The sequence below is a fragment of the Xiphophorus maculatus genome, chromosome 18, assembly GCF_002775205.1.
Source record: "Xiphophorus maculatus strain JP 163 A chromosome 18, X_maculatus-5.0-male, whole genome shotgun sequence".
Classification (NCBI taxonomy): domain Eukaryota; kingdom Metazoa; phylum Chordata; class Actinopteri; order Cyprinodontiformes; family Poeciliidae; genus Xiphophorus; species Xiphophorus maculatus.
The window spans coordinates 9,225,453-9,247,484 of record NC_036460.1 but is presented as its reverse complement, the minus strand read 5'-3'; the positions used below and the strand labels follow the sequence as shown (position 1 = coordinate 9,247,484).

At 38.1% G+C, this 22,032-nt stretch overlaps 1 protein-coding gene across 1 annotated transcript in view; it reads left to right on the top strand.

The window, feature by feature from the left end:
• pik3cb (phosphatidylinositol-4,5-bisphosphate 3-kinase catalytic subunit beta) overlaps nucleotides 1-22,032 on the top strand; it is a 58,010-nt gene that overhangs the window by 15,418 nt on the left and 20,560 nt on the right. Inside the window, exons 3-7 of the mRNA XM_023351319.1 lie at nucleotides 12,224-12,419; nucleotides 14,485-14,713; nucleotides 16,356-16,585; nucleotides 19,654-19,833; nucleotides 20,898-21,065. Coding sequence (XP_023207087.1) covers nucleotides 12,261-12,419; nucleotides 14,485-14,713; nucleotides 16,356-16,585; nucleotides 19,654-19,833; nucleotides 20,898-21,065 — 966 coding nt within the window. The 5' untranslated portion in view covers nucleotides 12,224-12,260. The remainder of the gene's footprint in view (nucleotides 1-12,223; nucleotides 12,420-14,484; nucleotides 14,714-16,355; nucleotides 16,586-19,653; nucleotides 19,834-20,897; nucleotides 21,066-22,032) is intronic.

The following is a 22,032-nucleotide window of genomic DNA, read 5'->3' as shown; positions in this document are numbered from 1 at the left end:
CTGGAGGCAATCCTTTTACCTCCCTTTTATCGTGCAATTAACTGAAGTACATTGATGATCTGCTTCCCTATGTTTGACATTGGAAATGTAACCACAACTTTGTTTTACTAGCACCATGCAAATCAAGTAGAGGAAATGGCTTTTTACTTAAAATGAGTCTGTTTGGGCTTTTACTAGTTTGCATTAAGCAGCTACTATTTCCTGGAATGCTAGCACACATCAATAACCAGGAAGTTTATTTCTGATGCCATGTCAGGAACTGGGTTTGTATTTACTTCTTACCTTTACGGTTGATTTAGAAAGGAGCGAAATTCTAATGTTTTTTTGTTGTTTTTTTTCTTGACCCAACAAGAATGGATTTGCCACATTGGATTTAGTTTGGCTTTTAGAGGATTTCTATGCAGTGTGGAAAAGTCTAGAATTTGATTAAAACATTTTCAAGCTCGGAGTGGATTTTTAAAAAGAAGATGGTGTATGGAAAATGTATATTTCCAGAATTTATTCACTGTCTCATTGTCTAAATATTAAATTTCTTCAACCACAACCATGTTTTGCTCATTCATCAATATGCTTCAATGAATATTGAATGAATGAATGAATGAATGAATTAATTAATTAATTAATGAATATTGAATGCATCAGTCGAAAAAATGTTATGAAGAGAGAAAAAATATATATGTTGCATCTGACTAAGTCGTCCGTAAAAGGATCCACTTTAAATTCATAGCAGTCTTTTGTTTTTAGAAATTGTCAAAATCAAGTAGATTTCATGTTAATTTTAGTGTGCGATCATAGCAAGCCATATGACAAATGTGGCAGGTGTTAGGACTTATTTATGTTCATTCTTTTGGCAGGTTTTGTCACAAGATGTTCATTTCCTCATGAGCAACTTAAATGGAAAAATATTGTCAGAAACAAAGTGGCCATATGCCAATAATAATAATATTCAATGTTTCCTCTTTGTCAGGGTTTATAAAAGATGGAGAGGAAAAAAAGGTATTGTCTCTTATGGAATAAAGGCTTTTTGTCTTGTTGTTGCCCTCTGAACAGCGGTCAGTGTACAATGCAGTTGTTTCAAGTAGGAAGTGCTCTCTGCACCAAGTCCTGTGTGGTTTTTGTTTTCATCTAATGGATGCTGAAGATGGATGGAGCTTATGCCTAAGCACTCCAGCTATTCAAATAATACTGTTTTTAGAATTAAGCAACAAGGAAGTATCTACTTCTGTCACAAATAGACTGTTTTTGAAGTCAAAGGTAATTGGAGCCAACCTTTTAGAAAATGTTCGGATATACCTGTATTTGTATTTCCTCATCCCCACTTTCACAGAATCAGATTGGCTTGGTGAACTTTGCATATATGTGTGCCATAGCTGCAAAGCTTCCTCTTCCTTATAAATAGGAGTACAAATATGGGCTTAATTTGAATAATCTTGTGATTGTGATAAGAGTTTGCATAGTGTCCAGTTCTTCATAGGAGCTATCACAAATATCAGTTATGTTTACCTGCTTTAAACTAGCATGTGCTGCCTTGTAACACTGTTCATACCTCCTGAGGTTTTACTTTATTTTTCATTTCTGATACACTATAACCACAACTTTTAATATATTTAGTTTGAATTTTGGACCAAAATAAAGTATGTATTATAGTACCATACTTTATTCATATACCCCCAAATAAATACCACTTCAACTAACCACCTTCAGAAGCTAGCTAATAATTGGGGTTGAAATAACGTACTGAAATAATAATAAAAAAAATCCTTATTGTTGATCTTACAAAAAATCAATCGCTTGCCATATATGCAACCACTTGCCATATATGGAAGACATTTCAACTTTCAAAAAGTTGAAATGCCTTCAACTTGTTTTGAAGGCATTTGGTTCTATCTATTAAGGAGCATAGAGCTCTAAAACAAGTAACTACCATCCAACTCTAATCTAAGGTTCCTTCATGTTGTTGGGCAGTTTCCATCTATCCATTTTCTGTACACCCTTGTCCCTAGTTTGGTCAGGAGGGGTGCTGGTGCCTATCTTCAGCGAACATTTCGGGCGAGAGGCCAGTCTGTTGTAGGGAAGTTTGAAAAAGGTTAATGGGAAGTTATGTGGAAGTAAATAAAGGTCATTTTGCTGAAGAAAACCTGTTAAAGAATGCAAATTTCTTGAGACTTTGGAGGTTCATTTTCCACCAGACCAGGATATGTTCATGTGTTGCAGTGGGTGTAGTTAAAGTCCAAACCTGTTTCATTAAGACATATTTGTGACATGGCTTAAAAATTAGTATTCAGTTACACTCCATCCAGTCAGATAGAGCTTGAGATATCATGCAAAGCAGAATAGACAAAGCTGGTAGAGACACACCTGAGAAGAGCTGCAGCAGAAACTGCAGTAAAAGGTGGTTCTCCAATATGTAGACTTCATAGGCAAGCCACTCTTCACAAGAAGATGCTGTATTGCTGAATGTAATCTACTTCTAGTCTAATAAAGCAACATATTTTTAGACTTTGACCCATTTCACTGTGTTTTATATATGCGGGAGCTGTTGAAGGTGTGAGGGAGCCCCCTGAAGCTCCAGATCCCACAACGGAGAACATGAGCATGTGAGCCCAGCGCTCCCTCCCAGCCGCTGTTTGGTGTTTTTATTTTTCCCCCTTCTCTGTGTCTCTGTGTGTGTTTGTCTGTAAGGCCAAGCTGGCAGGACAAGGGCAGCACAAGGGCAGTGTTTGTGCAGGGCACGAGACTGGCCTTTATGGCACGCACATACACAGATCAACATGCACACACTCTTTCCAAAAAACAGAGGCTTATTGTGGACACATGGCCCACTCGGCTCCACACTTCACAGTCACACATTGTATCACAATTTTGGACATCTATTGCTTTCTTTCTTTTATTTTTAGCTCTTCTCTGTGGTGGTCGCTACTTTATACCTTTCATCTGCCCTCCAAACATTCTTGATAAGAGACTTTCCGTTCTCCTGAGTCATCTTCCAGTCCCTTGTTTTCACCTTCCTCCCTGAAGGAGGTGTGAAAATCCTGAAAGTTGAAGTCGTGGAGAGATTCATGTTGATGCTGCATGTTGTTCCAGTGTTTCTCCTCACTTGTATCTGTGAAGAGAATCATGATCTATGGAACATCACACTTGCAGATTAGATTTTTTTTAAAAACTACATTCAGAGCTAGAATATAAAATTAATTATACATTATGCATTTGGTGTACACAATGTTAAAAAATTGTCTTTTTTTTCTTTAGCATGGCTTGTGAAGCTGTTAGATCAACGAAATATTGAACACTTCTAACAGATTGTGATTTTTCCTTATAATCTAAATGTTTAAAATTATGTCCAAAATGAGGAGGAGACTGCTGTTGCAGTTTCCGGTCTGTTTGATCTGACCAGCTCAAAGAAAAACTCTGTAACTGAGAGCAGGGAAGATCTCAGCTAAATTCTAGTAAGTACTATATTTGCAACAGGGCGCCATAGTTCTAAAGCGGAAAATCAAACTTTTTTGCTTTCGTTTTACATGATCAACTAGAACAGCAATGATTCATGCTGGATTCTCAACAAGTCATATCAAAACAGAGTAAAATGTGTTACTCTGTTTTACACTCCAGCAAACCTCTCCTCAGCTACTATACATGAGGACTGTATTGTCAGTCAGATGTATATATAGAAATAACTGATAAAACTTAATCTGTATGGACATCATAGTTGTTTTCTCAACCTTCTGCACCTGTTTTATAGCAGAATGTCATTGCTGCTCTGCAGTGTTGTCCCACTGCAGGCTATTTGTTGTTTACCAGAGAAATGTGTGACCTGGGTGGTACTACCCAGAAACAGGTGAGGGATGGCGATCCCTCATCAAACTCTACTCACTGCAGAACTTTCTCTTGGATTTAAACCAGAGGAGTGAAATAATTGAAGTGTTATTACTTTCAAAACTAGCTTTTTAAACTTCGACTTTCTTCTGGCCCAAAAAGTGACTAGATTTTATACATATAAGATTCGACAATAAAATGTATTTGAAGTTTCTAATGGTACCCAAATCAGCCTGTAAATGACCTGGTGTCATGTTTGCATTATGGAAACGTGAGTTTAAACATTCTGTGGTATTTAAAGGGGTTGCACTGAGCAGAAACAGTTGCTTGGAAACTGATTTCACGTACTGAAAGCTGCCATGTTCTCTTTTTTCAGAAGTGCTAGACGAGTGTGCTTTTTATGGATTTCTTCGAGGTAACATAACACTGTCACAATGTGACATCTGTCATTAGTGTCTCACTGTAGGTGTTTCCATTATTGTAAGAATCCTGTGAAAATGGCTAAGGTTTTAAAACAGAGATTAAGGCAGTGTGAAGGAGGATGTAAAAAAGACTACTATATTAGGGTCACATTTTTATTTCTGGGCTTAAAACTTTGGAACTGGCTACTAGCGCATGAAGCACTTTGAAGCTTTCTTGTCCTTTTACAGACTTTTACACAACCCTGAAATAAAAAGGAATGAAGTTGAAATGCTTGACTACCTTTGAACCTTTCACCACCACCAATACCGTTTCCAATTTCCAGCACCACCTTCCCTTTGCTACACTTCAATACAAGTAATTTGCAACAATAACATCTTCTGGTTAGCTTTGTCAGAACGATCATTAATGTCTTTCCAGATCATCCTCTCCTTTCCTTATTGAATAGTCTAGTCATCCTGTTACATGCTTTGAAGTCAAGCAGCACATAGTTCCTCTGTGACAGTAGCAAGCCTTTAAGACAGTACAATCTGCTGGGCGGAGCGGTTCAACATGATGTCACGGGTATATGCACTTTGAAGTCCATCGCTGTCAAATGAGGTTTCTCAGAGAGGATTATTAAAGAAGATGTAGCTTTGTTTAGATCTGGTCTTTCAGCTTCTTGCCTGCACTGTAACAGTGCCTGTCTGGCTCAGATGAAATGAGTGTCACAGTGGATTAACGTTGGAGCAGGCATAGTCTCTTTTGAAGTACGCTTACAGTAACCGTCTTTACTGTAATGCAAGAGGAAGTTGCTTGAATACTTGAATAATCTCTTAAACAGAACTGCAGTGCTACAGCGTAAATGGGATGTTGCAAGTTGAATCAAGCTGTTTTCTCTTTTTCCCACCCTTATTGTTATGGTGTTATGAAACAATATTAGCCTAACCGTGTCCAATCATGAAGAAAAATAATGTTTTTGCTTTCCATCTTTTTACTTATCTATGCTTGTGACTACTCACTTTATATTTGTCACTATGCAACAGTAGTCTCTTACAACCAATTGACTGTCTCTAACAAGTAACAGCAATATAAGCTTAAATGTTATCCCAATGTTTTCTAGAACTTATATTTCAATAGGAATAAATATTAAAAATGAGTATTCAAACATCCATTTTCAGAATCAGAATTTCTTTTAATGTCATTGTGCACAAATAAAATACAATTAAATAAAAAAGCAACTCTCAAACATTGAACAAGTGAGATGTTAAGAATAAATAAATAAATCTGTGTATCAAAAGTTGTATCAAAATGGCTACTTCTCTACACCAGATACCTGTAAAGTTACAATCCAGACTACTTTATTTCTAGAGAATATTGAAAATATTTTAATGTATATTTTTTGTTAATGTTAAATTCTTATTTAATTTAACCTAGATGATTTTATTTTTCATTTAATTTAATGCAGAAATAATGGTAGTCATAGTTTTTAAGTCCACATGTTTTTGGAAGTATTCCTAAGAAATATTGCAGTCCAAAAAGCCGAAAGACCTTCCTTTTATCCATGACCTTTTATTTTTACCTTTACCTTTTAGATTTCATCGCTTTCATGTGTTTTAGATTTGCAAAGGTATGTTTATCTGTCAGACATCCACATGACTTTGAGTATGGAGTAAATCATGCTGAGAAAAAAACTAAAACTAAAGAGTCGTGGCATTTATTTAGATCAAGCTTTTTTTATTTATGAATGACTAGTTGGGGAAATTTTCCCTGGTGACTGTTTGTCACCAACTTCCTGATTGGTGTCATTGTTTCCTGTCTGAGATTTGGGGCCAGGGGGTTTGTCATACAGCCTCTGCCTGGACGTTGTTTTTCTTTTTTTGTTTGTTCTGTTGGTGTTGTTTTTTATAAACACAAACGTACACAAATTCTTAGACCCTTCTTTCACTCATTCATAATGTGTGACATGCTACATTAGTTTCCAAGCAGTTCTTCTTTTTTATTACCAACTGTGACGGAATATTTCTTAGCAATGATCATGGAAATTTCGTCTCGTCTTTTTTGTTTTTTAAGGAACAGGCTGACCTTAAATTTTTTTTTTTTTTTTTTGCATGGAAAATCTAAGGAATGAAAGATAATGTAATATGGTAAGTAGGTTTTTTGTTAAAATTGTGTAAACACATGTATTCATATTTGAACTTGCGAAACATGTCAGTGACTGCGACTAGTTGCTGGTGTTAAACTGACCATTATGATGGCATGTTTACTCTTTTCAGCCACCACCTACATACACTCCTAAATACAGTGAGCAATAGTTTTCCAAGACAGATGACTCACATCAACACACACTCCCACCGCTGAACGCACAAACCTCAGCTGACCACTTATTCATCCACCAGCACAACAGACACAGGATTCAACTGATTATTATGCTTTCAGATACACCTGTGTTCTCACTTACTTGATGTGGGCATGTATGGAGTTAGGGGGTTATCAGCATAAAAGTAATGTCTTTGTGTGGAATGAGCACCTGCTGCCTGTATGACCTTCTTTTCCTCTTGTGTGACATTTTAGATTAAGCTGTTTATGTATGAAATGGATGTGTGAAGTTGAGAATAAACTGTTTAATTGTGGTGGGAGGAAGGTTTCGTTTCATACTACTGTGGCTAGTGGCTGAAAGCGAAACAAGACTAGTGGTGGGAGTGGCATAACCTGCCAAAGGTGTGAAAATATGGTTCTGATTCAGTTTATTCTTTTTTATGTTTTTTACTTGAAAGATTCTCAGTGTACCATTAATATCAACAGATATTTTTCTATGTTGATCTACTCGGCTCGCATATTTAGGATTTGTTGAAACCCTTATAAAAGATATGTGGAAAAAAATAATACTCTTGTTGTAGCATAATCTCCATTAAATCCAATTTTTAAGTTGAGTACATTTATTATTGTAACACTTATTATTGGATTATTGGAACAGTGGACCCCAGGTATACCCAGAGGTAAGGCCCCCACATAAACACTTAGAAGTGTTTGTTTTTAATAGGTCAGACAGCAGAAATACCTTAATAAGCCCTTAGCAGAACCGCAAAACCAAATACCTACAGTCTTCCTTATTTTCACTATTGGGGGTTCAACCAATTGGTGCCAAGGAAAATAAATGCTTCTTCTGGATTGACAGCTTTGCAAATGCCAGCCAATGCCAGTTGGGTAGCATTGTGATGTTTAGCTTCCCAAGCTGTATTTTCTTTGAATATTTTAGATGCCCTCTCCAGAAGAACTTGTGAATAAGACATTTTTGTGAATAATTTGGAGTCGTGTTTCCTGGCTGTTTTCTGAGCGGGAAATGCTACAAATAACCTTCACTAGCCTACCATCACAAATGTAGGCTAGTGAAGCCTAGACTACTAGTGTGCTAGACTAGCAAGACTTTAACTAGAACAGTTTGCTTTGGTCAGGGCAGACTGTTTGTAATAATACCAGAAGATTGTTTCAAATAATAGCATTCTGAGGTCAATAATTGTATGTCTGATTTTGCTAAAAATGTGTCATTCTTAACTTTTTCCCCTGCTAAATACATGCACTGTATTTATAGCAGGGTTTTTCCAAATGGGTCTATAGTGTGAAAGATTATTCTGCTGCAATAAAAGACTAAATTAGATTTATGTTCAGGCATCTTTATCCATCATTGTCTGATCAGCGTCCTTATGACTACATGGGTTTTGTCTTTGGAAACACACACTCTGGACGGGGTGTACTTGTGTGCGCGCGCACACACACACACACACCCCCACACGCACACCCACCCCCGCACACACACAAACACCATCTTTCCCAGAAGTGGAAACGCTGACTCTGCCAGCCTCTTTGTATATCTGAACTGTCATTTACGGTCGTACAGTGGCAGTTGAGAAGAGGTGAAGAGGTCTCAGATCCTCTTTTTCTTTTTTCCCCTTTTGTTTTTGTCAATCTTATTTTTAGCTGAAAGTGTCATAGGATCCTTAATCAGCAGCCACAACCCATTACACACACCCACCATTTGTTTACCCGCCACCCCCTCCTTCTTGTCTCTTTTTTTTTCAATCACTTACACAGGAAGATGCGTGGACACACTCACTCCATTGTAGTGAATCTCACAGGACTTTTACTGTCACACACTCTGTAGGGAGAGAGTGCTGTGTAACACCACTGTTTACTGTTTAAATGCATCTGTGCATGAAAGCCTTCAAAACATGCCTCTGAGTTCAGAGGAAGCATAGACTCACTTTGTCTTTATGAGCTGCGTTATTAGTGAAGTGTGGCCTGTGCCAGAGGTTATGACTGGGTTGTAGATTACCTTTGTCAATGGAAGGCCATTTAAAGCAGTTCTTGTTTACTTGTTGTTGCATTTACTAGAGATGACAAATCAAAGATGACGCGGTTTTTCTTCAAAGAACCTCTGTCTCCTGTCTACTCAAAAACATCTTTGAACAGAAATGGCAACTGTCCTTTGAATTAGAGATAACTTGAAGTTGTTACCTATTCCTTGGAAGTTTGCAAAGAAAACAGAAGAAGCACATAAATGGAGTCATATTTCTGCATCCTCAAACGACAGATGTTCTTTGTAGTACGCCTGCAGGAGCCTGTATTTTCTGTCTATATTACCCACTGTCTGCTTACTGTATCCCTTCTCTCTCCTCTGTTGTCACATGAAACACCCTCTTCTTCGTGATCTTGCAGAAGCACTTGTTCTGCTCTCCTCCATGTGAAACCTGAACCCAACAGCAGACCTCTGGCTGGCTGCCACCACATCCTCAGTAACCCTGCTCACCTGTGCATGTACAGACAGTGAGAGAGAAGCTGTTTGAGTTGACTTCTTGCAGAAGTAGACATACCTATTTGTGACAATACGTATGTATTTTATTGGGGATTTTTCTGTGGTAGAACACCACAAAGTACATAGTGCATAATCGTGCTTAAGGACAAAATGATTGTTTTTCACATTTTTGACAAATCTTTAAACTATGTCATGCATTTGAATGCCGACACATCACTTCTTACTCATCAAAATTTAATTCAGGGTATCCAATTATCTTCAAAAGTCAGATAATCTGTAAATGGAGTCCATCTCTGTGTAATTTAATCTCAGTCTGAATCAAAATCTTCTACTTAGGCCTCACAGGTTTGTTGTAGGAAGGACAGATATAAAAAATTTGTGCCAATATTTTTTTTCCGATATTGATATTCTTTCTACACTGTGGGGAAAGAATACCCCACAGTGGGTAAGAGGACAAAGATGGTTTTTTTGCATCTTTGTCCTCTTTTATGACATGCTTTCAGTGGTATTTCACCACACCACTGAAATACATTCACTCTTATAGCTAAACACCCCACAATCCTGTGCTGCATCACTATAACTGTGACGTTACCAAACAAATGCTACGTGGACAACTACATACCCCTCTCCTCCTGAAACACATACAGCAACAAGATAGGAATAAATATTTGTAATCAATATCAGCTCTGTTTTACCTTTCAGACCAGAACCAATATGAAAAATAAACTTCTAACAGGTCAGGCGAGGTGATCTAAGACCAGGACAAATTTTAGTTTTCCAAACCATCTCTCTGGCCTTGATAGAAGAAGCTATCGACAAAATGGAGTAATGGGCATGTGGACGAAGGCAGTCTTGTCAGATGAGACCAATAATATTCAGTTTATATTCCAAACTGCTCCATATGATAGATACCAACACTGGACATCACCTTTAAAATGTCCAATCTGACTGACAGCTGTAACTTCAGAGAAAGGGCTGAATATAAATTCACAGAAGACCTTTCAGCTGATAAATCATTTTATTTTTATTGTGAATGTTTTAAAAATCATGTTTTACTTTCCTCCTACTTCACAATTGTTCATGATTTTGCATTGTATTTAAATGTGATACAGTTTAAGGTGTATTAATACTTTTGCAAGACAGTTGATCTATGTTTAAATCATCATTGCAATTGCTAAGAGCAATTCAAAAGTGGAGATGCGTCAGCACATGTTTTGTCTCATCACAGCTGTTGAAGTTTCACACAGACATGGCGTCAAGTTACCTTTCAAGTTTGTAACTGGGCACCTTTGGTATAACTTTGTTGTCTGGTTGTGGGTTTGAATGGCTGATTGTGTTTATGCCCAGTTGAGTCTGTCTATATGAGCTTTGTAGTCGCAGAAGGATTCCTGTTTTGTTTTTTTTTTGCATCTTTGTCCTCTTTTATGACATGCTTAAAGTGGAAAGCCCTTTTTAAGTGCGATGTTCTGACAACAATGCTGTTTGAACAGCACACAGACTCACTTGCGGCATTGTTTCCATTTGCATGGTTGATGATGTTAAGTGCTCCAGATTGTAGCTTCATATGCACCACAGACATCACAGCATTCTGCAGCTCTTCTGCTGCTTGCTTGAGCACTTAACTCAGATGGAGAGCAGCCCATTAGAGGCAATCAGTTTCCTAATGGAGCCAAAATGGAGATGGACATTAGGACTAGAGGAGGAGTTGATATGGAAGGCAGCTTGAGAATGAGGCCATGACTGCAGGTGGAAGTGGTGTGATCGTACACCTGAGGAGATTGAAACCAGGCTGTTTTTAAACCAGATGTTGGGAAGCAGCTTCCTGCATGCTATCTCCATTCTACACAGTGGACCTGCTGTGTGCATGTTTGCTTGTCCACAGGTGAGCACTGAGGTGTTTGATTTCCCATTTTCATTTATCCCACAACTGAGAAATAAAGAGAGAACTATTGTTCTATACAGAAGACTTTGACATTTTGTTACTGCACAGATTGGACTGTCTCTGTGACTCTTTCTAGGCATAAAGAAGCTGTGTTTTCTGTGTCCTCACCCTGTCATGCTCTTGATAATTACCTTGGCAGCAGCCCGTATGTTGGAATGTGTTTTAAGAAATGGTCTACCTTACTGTATGTCTGCAGCTTTGAGTGTTTTCTGTTCAAGAGAGCTGGTTTACAGATGAGGGCAAAGGCAGGCTGAACTTTTTGTTCTGTTTGCTTAGCAGGCATTCCTCTGATCACTGGACCCGATCCAGATGAAACCCAACCGCTTCCCTCTGGACTCTGCACAGTGCTGCCCTCACAGGAACACAGCGACACAGATTGTTCCTGTACAGCTTTTTCTTAATAATGAGCGCGGTCCAAAACATCTGACTGGAGGCTTGTTGTTTTTCTGTCCAATTGAAACCCATAATTTTGTCCGGATTTTTTACACGGTGCAGCGCTGTGCCCAGTTATTTTTTGCATGTTCGGTAAAATTGACAGGAGGCTAGCTGTGAACTACAATTTTTGAGTGCTGCCAAAGATGTGACTAGGCCTCTTTTGAGCTAAATCATTGTGTTGTAATTCTGGGTGTACATTTAAGGTTACTGTCTTCCTGGAAGACAAACGTTTGGGCATTGGGCATTCTGGGTAAATTCAACCAAAACAAACTCAGGAGTCTAGCACTGGTGGGAGACTCGGCTTGTGGTCTTATACCAACAGCAAAAGAAAAATCTGGCGCCTCTCCATTTTTGTTTACATGAAGAAGGTGCTCAGTGTCTTCTTCAGAGGTTTTCATGTTGCTTCCTTCAGTGGTTCTTGGTGCAGCACCACTACAGGCAAGAGGGTAGATGGCTCTTTCAAAGGGTTTGGATCATTTGACAGTGTAGTGTGGAAGCAAACTGCACCAGCTGAAAATTTAACAAGTGTTGCAACTTTGGTCCCCAATTGAACAGAGTTTACTGTAGTATCAGGTGTGACAACACACTTGGTCTCAGGTCTTTCACATACAGAATTTTCTTTATTCTTTTAAGCTGTGCATCTTTCCCCAAAACACACAATAACCTAAACTAGTTTCTCTGATTTTTCTTGATCAAGATGATTGATTAAATAAAAAAAAACAAGGAAAACGTATGCAGCTCTCTATATTTTTTATTTCAGTCATTTCAAAAAAGAAAATGCTGTATCCCAGATGTTTGTTTCTCGTCTTCTGTTCGTTTAGGTCCTTATGGTTGAGGTGGTCTTAGGTGCCCCTTGCCATGCCTCCTGCCATGACAGACCTCCTGGACATATGGGCGGCCCACTCGCCCCTGGCCGGACACGCTCCGGATCAGATCACCGTGGACTTCCTGCTGCCCACCGGCATCTACATCCAGATGGATGTTCCCCGCGAGGCCACAATTCAACACATCAAACTGGTGAGGGGGATTTCTGAGAATGTAAAAACTCATAAAGCTGAAACTAGAGGCTCAGCTAAAGATTTTTTTTTTATATATATATACATTCAGACCCCATCTAGGTCATACGGTGAAACAGGTGGTGGTGCAGCCCACAGAAAGTTAAAATCAGACACATTGTCAGTCAGGCTTGATCCAATACTTGTTTTCACTGTGATGATTGCTGTGGTCTGCTCAGTGTTTTTTGTTTCTTCTGTCAGCATTTTACTTTAAATAGTGCCACAGTGACTAATGTCTCAACTTCCTTGGAACATTTCTGGTTTTATTAAACATTTGTCACTTTGGCCTGATATTTTTCCCCTTACTACTTTGATCAACACAAAGCAACTTTCACAAAATGTCTGGCAACGTAGCATCATGAGTCTGTGCCAAAGCATCAAAAAAGCTTTCTTCTACATTTATAAAGGGCATCCAGAAGAAAAGCGGAGGGTACTCTGACTTTGCTAGAGGCTGAAATACTTCCTTGATCATTGATAAAATGCTAAAGTATTTCTGCCTGCAGAGGTCAAACAGCTAAAAAAACAAGATTAGGCTTGACTGAGCATGCATTCATATAGTGAATGCATGCTCAGTCATTTATGATAAAAGTAGATACTGTTACCTGGAAGGCACACCTTTATGTTAATTCTGAAAAGTATTATACATCGTTGGAAGGTTGATGTGTGCTGTTCTGACAGCCCACCCTGGGAACATGCAGTCGGAGGACTGGCTCTTTAATCATGTCGATACTGTTCTGATTGAATCACCCAATGAGCTGATTCTTTAGTCACACGTGTTCCTGATTGGGAAACACATGAGTTACTGAAAAACTTCATGTGCTTCTCTTTATCTTTAATTTTAAAATAAAAAGCTCAGGATGCTTTCACGCACTCTTCACAAGGCATTAATATAATTAATGTTAGGCTTTTATTGTTGGATACAATATATAATTTGAATGATGACATCACCATGGTGAAACTACTGTTGGGTGAGACTTTATTGTGATTTTTCTCTAATCTTATGGAGTGCTACAGTGGCTAAAGTCTCAACATACAGGCTTGTATATATCCAAACATTGGAATTAATAGTTGGGCAAATGTGCAGATGTAACCAGAGACTTTTTTTTGTTGTTGTTGGGCTTTAAAATGGGAATAAATGGTTCTCAATATTTCATTTGAATTGCTTGGTTTCCAGGCATGGGTCTGACTTTTAACCATGGTATTTCAATTTCTATCAGTATAGAGGCCAATTCAGAAGTTTAAAGTTACATTGCTTTATTCACTCAAAACCAAAATTAATGTATTTTGGGGATCATTGTCCTATAATTACACCTAAATATTTCCCAGGTTTTAACCATCCAGCTGTTGCTTTGAAAGTAGCAATTTGTTATAATACCATCACTGTGCCATTCTGAACGGATAACTTAGTATTTATCTGACCATAAACAGTTTCTACAAGATTTTTGGATTTTTTTTTATCATAACAGGTGCAAATTCCAGTCAAATGTTTGACAGACTTGAGTTTTGGCAGGTCATGGATTGTTCCTCTGAAGAAGGCGGTTCAATTCAGAGAGTTGAAACCCAGACTGTGTTGCATGGTCCAAACTGGAAATGGTCCCAAACCCACGTCTAAACTGGTTACCAGTTTAACGTTAATTTGTTAGAATGTCCAACCCTTTTGAAAATGCTCTGTGATTTTTGGTCTGAGAAAATTCCCTATAAATTTAAAACTGTGCATATAGTTCTAGTTTTTAAATAGCGTAAGTTGTTTGTTCATTCATCCCACTTAAAAAAATGGTTCATATAAATCTTTAAAAGCCTAAACTTAATTACTTTCAAACTCATGACCATATTTAAATCTAACCCCTATTTGGAAAAACACAATATTTTATGTATGTAGACACAAACACCCCAACAAACATGTTTATTCCACTTTTTCTTTTTTAACTTGGATCTCTTTAATTAGTTCTGTTGGGTTCATTAAAGTGTTTTATTGTGTCTCAAAGCTCCTGGTGTACCTCGCTAAATGTATTTCTCCTCCTTTTCAGCTCTTATGGAAGCAGGCTCAGAACTTCCCACTGTTTCCCTCCCTTGGCGAAATGGAGAGCCACATGTTCGAATGTGTCAACCAGGCAGCTGTGCACGAAGAACTGGAGGATGAAACCCGCCGACTGTGCGACGTTCGGCCCTTTCTGCCAGTCCTGAAGCTGGTGACGCGCAACTGTGGACGAGCTGAGCGCCTGCTGGACTCCAAAATAGGAGTACTCATTGGAAAAGGTATGGAAACGCTGCATGGAAGAGTTTCATTTAATGTGGCGGATAAGGGAAGCTGGCACAGCTGCCGAGTGATTCACTGAAGTTAGACATCTTCAGTGAAAGAAAACCTCTTAGTTTGGTATGTAGGGCAGCGAGTGATTTCCTGCACACAGTACGTCTGACCCAGCAAATCTGTTCTAAAGGTGGATAATGGGAAGACATGTTGGTTGACGAGATAAGTCTTGCATCACGTTGAGTGATTTCTCCTTGCATTTTAGAGGAGCGGAGGGAGTTAGTTCAGATTCTGCAGGCTGTTTTTCAGTAAATGGGAGACAAAAGAACTCTCCTTGGGCACTTAAAATTTAGATTTATTCATTTGGACCTATTTAAGTTCCATGTACATATGGTTTATGTAAGCTTTCCGATCATTAGAATACATCCTCATACTTAGGAAATTAAGTAACACTTTATCTATGCAGCACCTTTCAAGACTTCCTGTACAGAAGAAAACTGTAAACATCAAACATCAGTACATTAAAAAATTTGAGGGGTGTACAAATTTGACAATTTGGACCAATATTGATATCCAATATATGATATTAATATTGTTGTAATAACCTATAACCAATATTTGCCGATATATACATTTGAAGAACATTTGACTTCTTGAAAAAAATTACCACAATGCTGACTTCACCAAATTTCTATTGCAAGTGTTTTCTGAAATAAAAATCACCTCATCCCAAACTTTTTAGCTTTTTTTTTTTTTAATGGCTCGTTTCCATTAAGCAAATTTATTTTTGGAATTCCAATTTGCCCAGCTTTTAAGGTCAGCTATTGTCTCATGACCAAGCAAATAAATGATCAAACTCCTCCAACCCCCAATCAAGACAGAAATGAATAAATATCAGCTGCTAATGGCCCAGTTTTATTTATTTTACCATTATGCTAAAATCAATTACCAATATTGTTCCATACCAATGTTGGTGCCAATATATCGTGCATTCCTAACATCGGAAATTAAAAGTAAAGTGAGTGCAGTTGCTTTTTGAGAAACTCGGCAAACTCTTCAAACTGTTCAATGTCGAAATGGTCAAGTGATGCCTTGTTTTGATAGACTCCAAAACATCAGACATTGGAACGCCTATGATCAAAACAAATATTTTCACAGAAATACACAGCGAGGAAGAGAAAGAGCTCTGAGTCGTATAGATGGAGACTATTCGACTCCATCTATACAATGGAGACATATAGTCTCCATCATACTATCTTCCAATAGTTAGTTAGGAAGAACTAACTATTGATGGTTTTTCTTTCCTGGCTCCTCTGTGGTCTGGCACAATCTTTTAAAGCCTTTTGTCGAAGTAAAGTGGAACGCTGCAGGCATAAGTGGATGGCCATTCATCCTGCTGAGCACACCAGCCCACACTCACATGACCCAGTGTGTTTTCAACATCATCAGTACAGTCGCACAGCTCCCCTATATTTTAACAGCTAATATTGACCATAGATCTTGCCTGAATGCTGATGGTCATGAAATACTGAAAAGCTGTAAAAGGCAGCATGTTGTTATCAAGAGAGCAATGTTCTGCAACGATTTTTAATACAAATAAGAAAAAAACTGGGTAACAAAATGAAATATCATCTTTGTCCTCTCCTTTAGGTCTCCATGAACTGGATGGCATTAATGACCAGGAGGTGAAGGACTTCCGCAGTAAGATGTTTCGTCTCAGTGAAGAGAAGATGCAACGAGTGCAAATGATGACGTGCGACGAGTGGCTGCAGGCCTGTTTCTCGCCGCAGCTGGAGCCTGCAGCATTGACAACTATCACAGATGGGCTCAATGACCGGCCAGCCGATCTTAAAGTCATCATCCACTTTGACCAGTCTCAGGTGAGAGTCAGACATATTTTCTTTTCCCATATTGATATCATCAAGTCAGTCCTAAGTCAAGTGATGGTCTAAACAGGCAATCCCCTGAATTAGGGATGAGAATTAATGATTAATTGTCGATTAATGGCTTATTACATTAAAATTTGTTCCAATAGATTAATAATGTTCACTTAGAGCTTCTTTTAATTTTATAGTTTGGCTGCCTTTGAGCAAAGGGAGCTGCTTGTCATCCCTAAGCTGAGCCAGCTGATACAGAAACAAAGATGGTGGGGCAATACCAGAACGGGAAAGAAAAATGGTCCAAACAGTCCGGTGTGGAATGCAAAATCATCAATCTTTTTTTTTTTTTTTTTTATGCATAGCACATTTCAGCAACAAGGCATTTCAAAGTGCTTCACATCATAAAAACACGATATAAAGTCGTAGAACACACAGTCAACGATTGAAACGTGACATTTTGTCAGGTGCCATCTTTGCACATCAGATTGTTGATTAATGTTTCATTGATTGGCTCAAAATCAACTCCAAAAAATCCACTTTATGCGGTTCTGCTTAGAAATGTAAACACTCAACAACCTCGTGACGTTTCACCTAAATAGCGATCATTCAGCCGATGCATGGCAGACAGCAGCAACTTCTCATTTAAAAATTACTGATGTGCTACAAAGGCAAAGGTGTGATGATAGAAAAGCAGATGGGATAAGACAGAAAATTGTAACATGATGGAAAAAACAGAATTTGTGCCAATAAGGTAGGTTGACTTTGAAGCTGTTGGGAATAAACTTCATGTAGCGAAGTTTTAACAATCCTTCAAGAAAAACAGATGTATAAATGTTTCTTTTTTTATTGTTCATTAATCTGAGGTGCCTGTTTGTTGTAGTTTATACATATGTCAAAGTTTAATAGTGTGAGAAAACTACCATTTTATGTTTATTCAGTCGGTACTCAGGTTTTTAAGAAAATGGCTGCTTATCATTAGTCAATCGATAAGATCAATAAACTTTAGATTGACTCATTAAACAATAACTTTCATTCTTACCCTGAACTATACATTCTCTGCTTTAAGAAATCTGTAAACACATTAAACACAAAAAATTATAAAGAAAATACTAGCTATTTAACTATTTTTTAATATAATTTTACTGATAAGCTAATTTTACTTTGATAAGATAATGCTGAGTTATTTTTATGCTACATTGAGAATTTCACTAATATGGCATAAAACACCAAGATCAAATAAATTGGTGTATTAATATACCCTTCAGCCAAATCCACAGGATGCCTGGTATTGATTTATTCCATCTCTTGGATAACAGTGTGACTTTCTGCACACAAACCCACCTTGTGTGAGTACAAAGGAGAAACCATGTGACCCCAGCAGCTCATGCTCATGTTACTGAAGCTCCAGCCTGTTTTCTGCCCACAGTTGGCAGCTTCACACACACACACACGACTGATCCCAACTATCAAGACATGTGACGGCACTAAGTGGGTCAAAACCATCAGTGAAATTATGCCATTCTCTGTCACTCTCACTTACATTAGCATTTCAGCTCAAGGGAGCAGATTGCTGATTAAAATGAACGGTCTCCTCCTCGTAACTCTCATCTCTGTGTCCTTACCGGTCTCGTCTCACCACGCATACAGAAGCGATATCATCTTGAATTATAAACACAGGGTTGTGTTCCTCCAGACTCCATGCAGCAGCTTTGATTAGCATCGCACACAAAGACTGACCAGCTGTTCCTGTGCGCTCAGGTGGATGTAGGCAGGAAGTCTTATTTTGGAGGTCAGACACAATAAGCTGCATTACAGACAGGAAGTGTGGCAGTGTGATTTATTGTGTGTGACCTAGATTTACCCTGAACTTTGTTTCAATGAAATCATCAGGGTTGCTTTAGAGTTCCTTCACATGTTTTCGGAAGGTTTATATTGTCGGATATTGTTTGGAGAGAGCTACTATCCATAGTGGCTCTGGCCATGTTCTGTTAATTATTAATGGATGACATTTGTATTAAATCTCCAGGAAATTATAATTCTATTTTTGGTATCAGGTCAGCGGGCTATAAATAACAAAGTGACAAGCTTCAGCGGACACTGTAATAGGCAAAGTGTGGATATGTGTTTAAGCACATTTTAGGAGAGAGAGAGTCCGTTTTACTCAGGTCCATTCAACACTTATAAGTCCCTTGTTCTAAAGCAGAAATAATATCTATACATGAGTAAGCTTGTCGCAATAAGCAATAGATTAGTCACTTGATAAATTAAAATTATCTCAATTTTTATTCTGATTAATATTGATGATTTAAAGGCCAGTTTTGTTCACATAAACATAATTTCTTTCCCTTATTGTTTTTGGTTGTTCTGTTTTTTTGTTTGTTTTTTGTTTTTGGATACTTGAACAAAAACCAAATGTTGTGTTCCAGTGTTGTGTTCTTTACAAAATAAGTTTGTTGCTCTTTGACAGGGTGAACTTGCACTATTATGTCATTATCATTATAATACTTGAAAATGGCCTCAAAACAACAATGTTACTGTTTATCACAAAATTTGTCATCATGACAGGCATGAGCACTAATTTTGTGTGACAGGCATTTCCTCTGTAATTCTCAAGGAACAGAGTTAAAGTATTTATTTAAGCAAAGGATCTTTTTATACAACAGTAGACTTTTTTTTAGATTAAATGGGTTTCTTCTGGATGTTGTTTAGCACCATTTTTCTCTTCAACTTCCTAGTGTTGGACTTTAAAGTATGCAGCTTTGAATTAAACTAGCGAGCCGACCTCTAAACGATAATTTCCTTTGTTTTCAAGGATCCTGGATTGTCTAATGGCAATGAGCAATTAATCAAGTTCTTCCAGCATCTCTTCTCTTGCATTACTGAGATCTAAAGTGAAACTATAATATGCTGATTAAGTTATTTTATATTCTATTTATTTATTATTTGGAGAGGTTATTTAGATTTTTTTTTAAAATGTTGTCCATATATAATTTCTTTATCTTCTACCTGATGTCGTTTAGCTCTAATTGCTCCTTTAATTCCTCTCTTGCTGGCCTTTTCCTCTTTAGGACTCAACAAGTCTAAAGGTGTTGTCGTCTAGTACCCCCTCTGAGCTGATGGAGATGGCTGTGAAAAAGTGGCTTATCACTCACGCGCCTGAGGAGGAGGAGTGGAGTGGTCAGTACGTGCTCCGAGTCAGCCATTGCCTGGAGTTCCTCTGTGGAGACCATCCTCTGATTCAATACAAGGTCAGTGGAGACACACTGGACCTCATCAGGGGTCAAGAAACATTTAATTACTTTATTTATGTAACAAATTCAGCAGTCAGACCAGCATATAAGAGCTGACAGAGTTGCAGAATGGTGACGGTTTAGATCCAGTTTATGAGTGTGGATCATGACTTAATGGAATACATACAGTCTGAGGCAACATTAATTATGGCTCATCATTAATATGGTCAGCATACATGCAGAGGCTTTTTCATGTCTGTGTGTTATGTTCTAGCTAGTAAAAACAAACTTATATCTATGTTCACATATTCTGTAGTTATTCAGCAATAGGGCTGCATAATAAGAAAAAAGTGACAGCAATTGTTCTTTTTCTGAATTTGTGATATGAAAAAATTTACAGCCATTTTTAACAGATGACTTGAATAGCATCTTAAATTATGCAGCACTCCTGGCATCTTGTACTAATTATTAATTGTTTTGTAAATGTTACAAGTATGGTCTTTCATTTATTTGGGAGTTATTCTTATTGGTAGGATCGCAAAACAGTAGAAAATCCAGTTTAATATCTACCCATTTCCTTCTTTTTTCTATTTCTCATGTGCTTCTATAATTCTGCGACCCTTTTAGCTAATTATTTTTGGGTTCCAGTCAGTCCACTCTGATATGTGTGTTGCACTCACTGACATTTCAATGACAATATATTAGCCATATATTGTGTTTTTAAGTAGGTTTTAGCTGAGGTCACAGGAAAGGAGTTGTCTTTGAGCAGTTAGGCTAAACAAAATATCCAACAAAGGCCATGGTTTTGCAGTTTCTGTTTTTCTTGACAGAGACAAATATTCAGATGAGATTTCATGCGTCACTCCAGGATATGACAAATTCTAATGTGCTTCCAGTTTGGACTTTGTATTCTTACAGGGGATTATTTTCTCTAAAAGTTTCTCTTGAAGCACCTGTTTGGTTTCTTGTGAAAGTTATTGAAGTTTGAAAGTTTGTTTTTTCTTTTGTCAGATTTTATTGAATCTTTTGTAGTTTTTGTTTAGAGTGAGTTTAAACATGCCCTCTTCCTGTCTTCTTCACAGTACATTCGCACATGCCTTCAAGCTAAGGAGCCTCCTCACCTCACCCTGGTCCACACCAGCACCATTAAGGAGCTGTTCGACAAGGAAATGTCTGCCATCAGTGCCGTAGTCAGCCGCAAGTCCTCCAATCCACCGTTACCACTACCTCCCAAACGAAGAATTCCCACGGTTAGTCCAGTACAGCTGTGGACAATCGTCCTGTCTTTTCAGCCTTTATAATTCCCAAATTACCAGAAATAGATACACACCAATCGTTTTTATTTTTGTCAGTTCAAATAACTAATTTCCTTCCCTGAATTTTTTTTCAAGTTTATAGCCGGTGCACAGCTTTGACTTGAATAAAGACAGGATTCTGATGCCACTATGAAAACATATTCTATGTACTCTAGATAGTATAAATGTTTTAATATCCTGCAGTGTTTACACACTAAAATAGCTAAAACACCATGGAGTTCACCTGGGCAGAATGTTGCAGGTGTGGAGGTTTACTAAATAAACACTCTTGCCAGCTGCCATCTGCCTTTTATGAGGCAGCATTTAAAGTATGTCAGAGCATGCCTGCAGCACCCTGCCAGCATTCGCCACGTCGTCAGAGCGGATCAGCGGCTCCTGCTGCTGCTTCCAGGTGCACAGTGACATCGCAGCTCAACGCAAGCGTCCGCATTTCAAATGTCACGCTTGTTTTTAATTGGCCTTCATTAGAGAGACTCCTGGTCAGGTTCTGACGCCGGCTGGGCTGCAGATCTCCCTGTGATGTTCAGCTTGGAGAGAAGATAAATATCATGCTTTGTGCGTCGTTATGTAACTTTTTTTTTTTTCCCCAAGTTTCCCCATTGCAAAGAATGGAGAGATCTGTAATTTTCAGCGTAGGTACACCTCAACTCTAAAAGAATGAATCTAAAAAGAAATCATTAGCATTTTATTGCATGATATATGTATTCAATACAATAGAACAGTAGAACTGCATGCTTGGTTCAGAAACCTTTGCTTACAATTCATGAGGTCAGATGCTTTCTATAGTGTCTGAGCAGGTCTAGCCTGGTAATGCTAGACCTGCATTACCAGGGTTTTCGACCTCCCCCCTGAAGTCCCGAAAGAGGGTCAAAAGACCCTGAGTCCAAACTGACGACTCTGA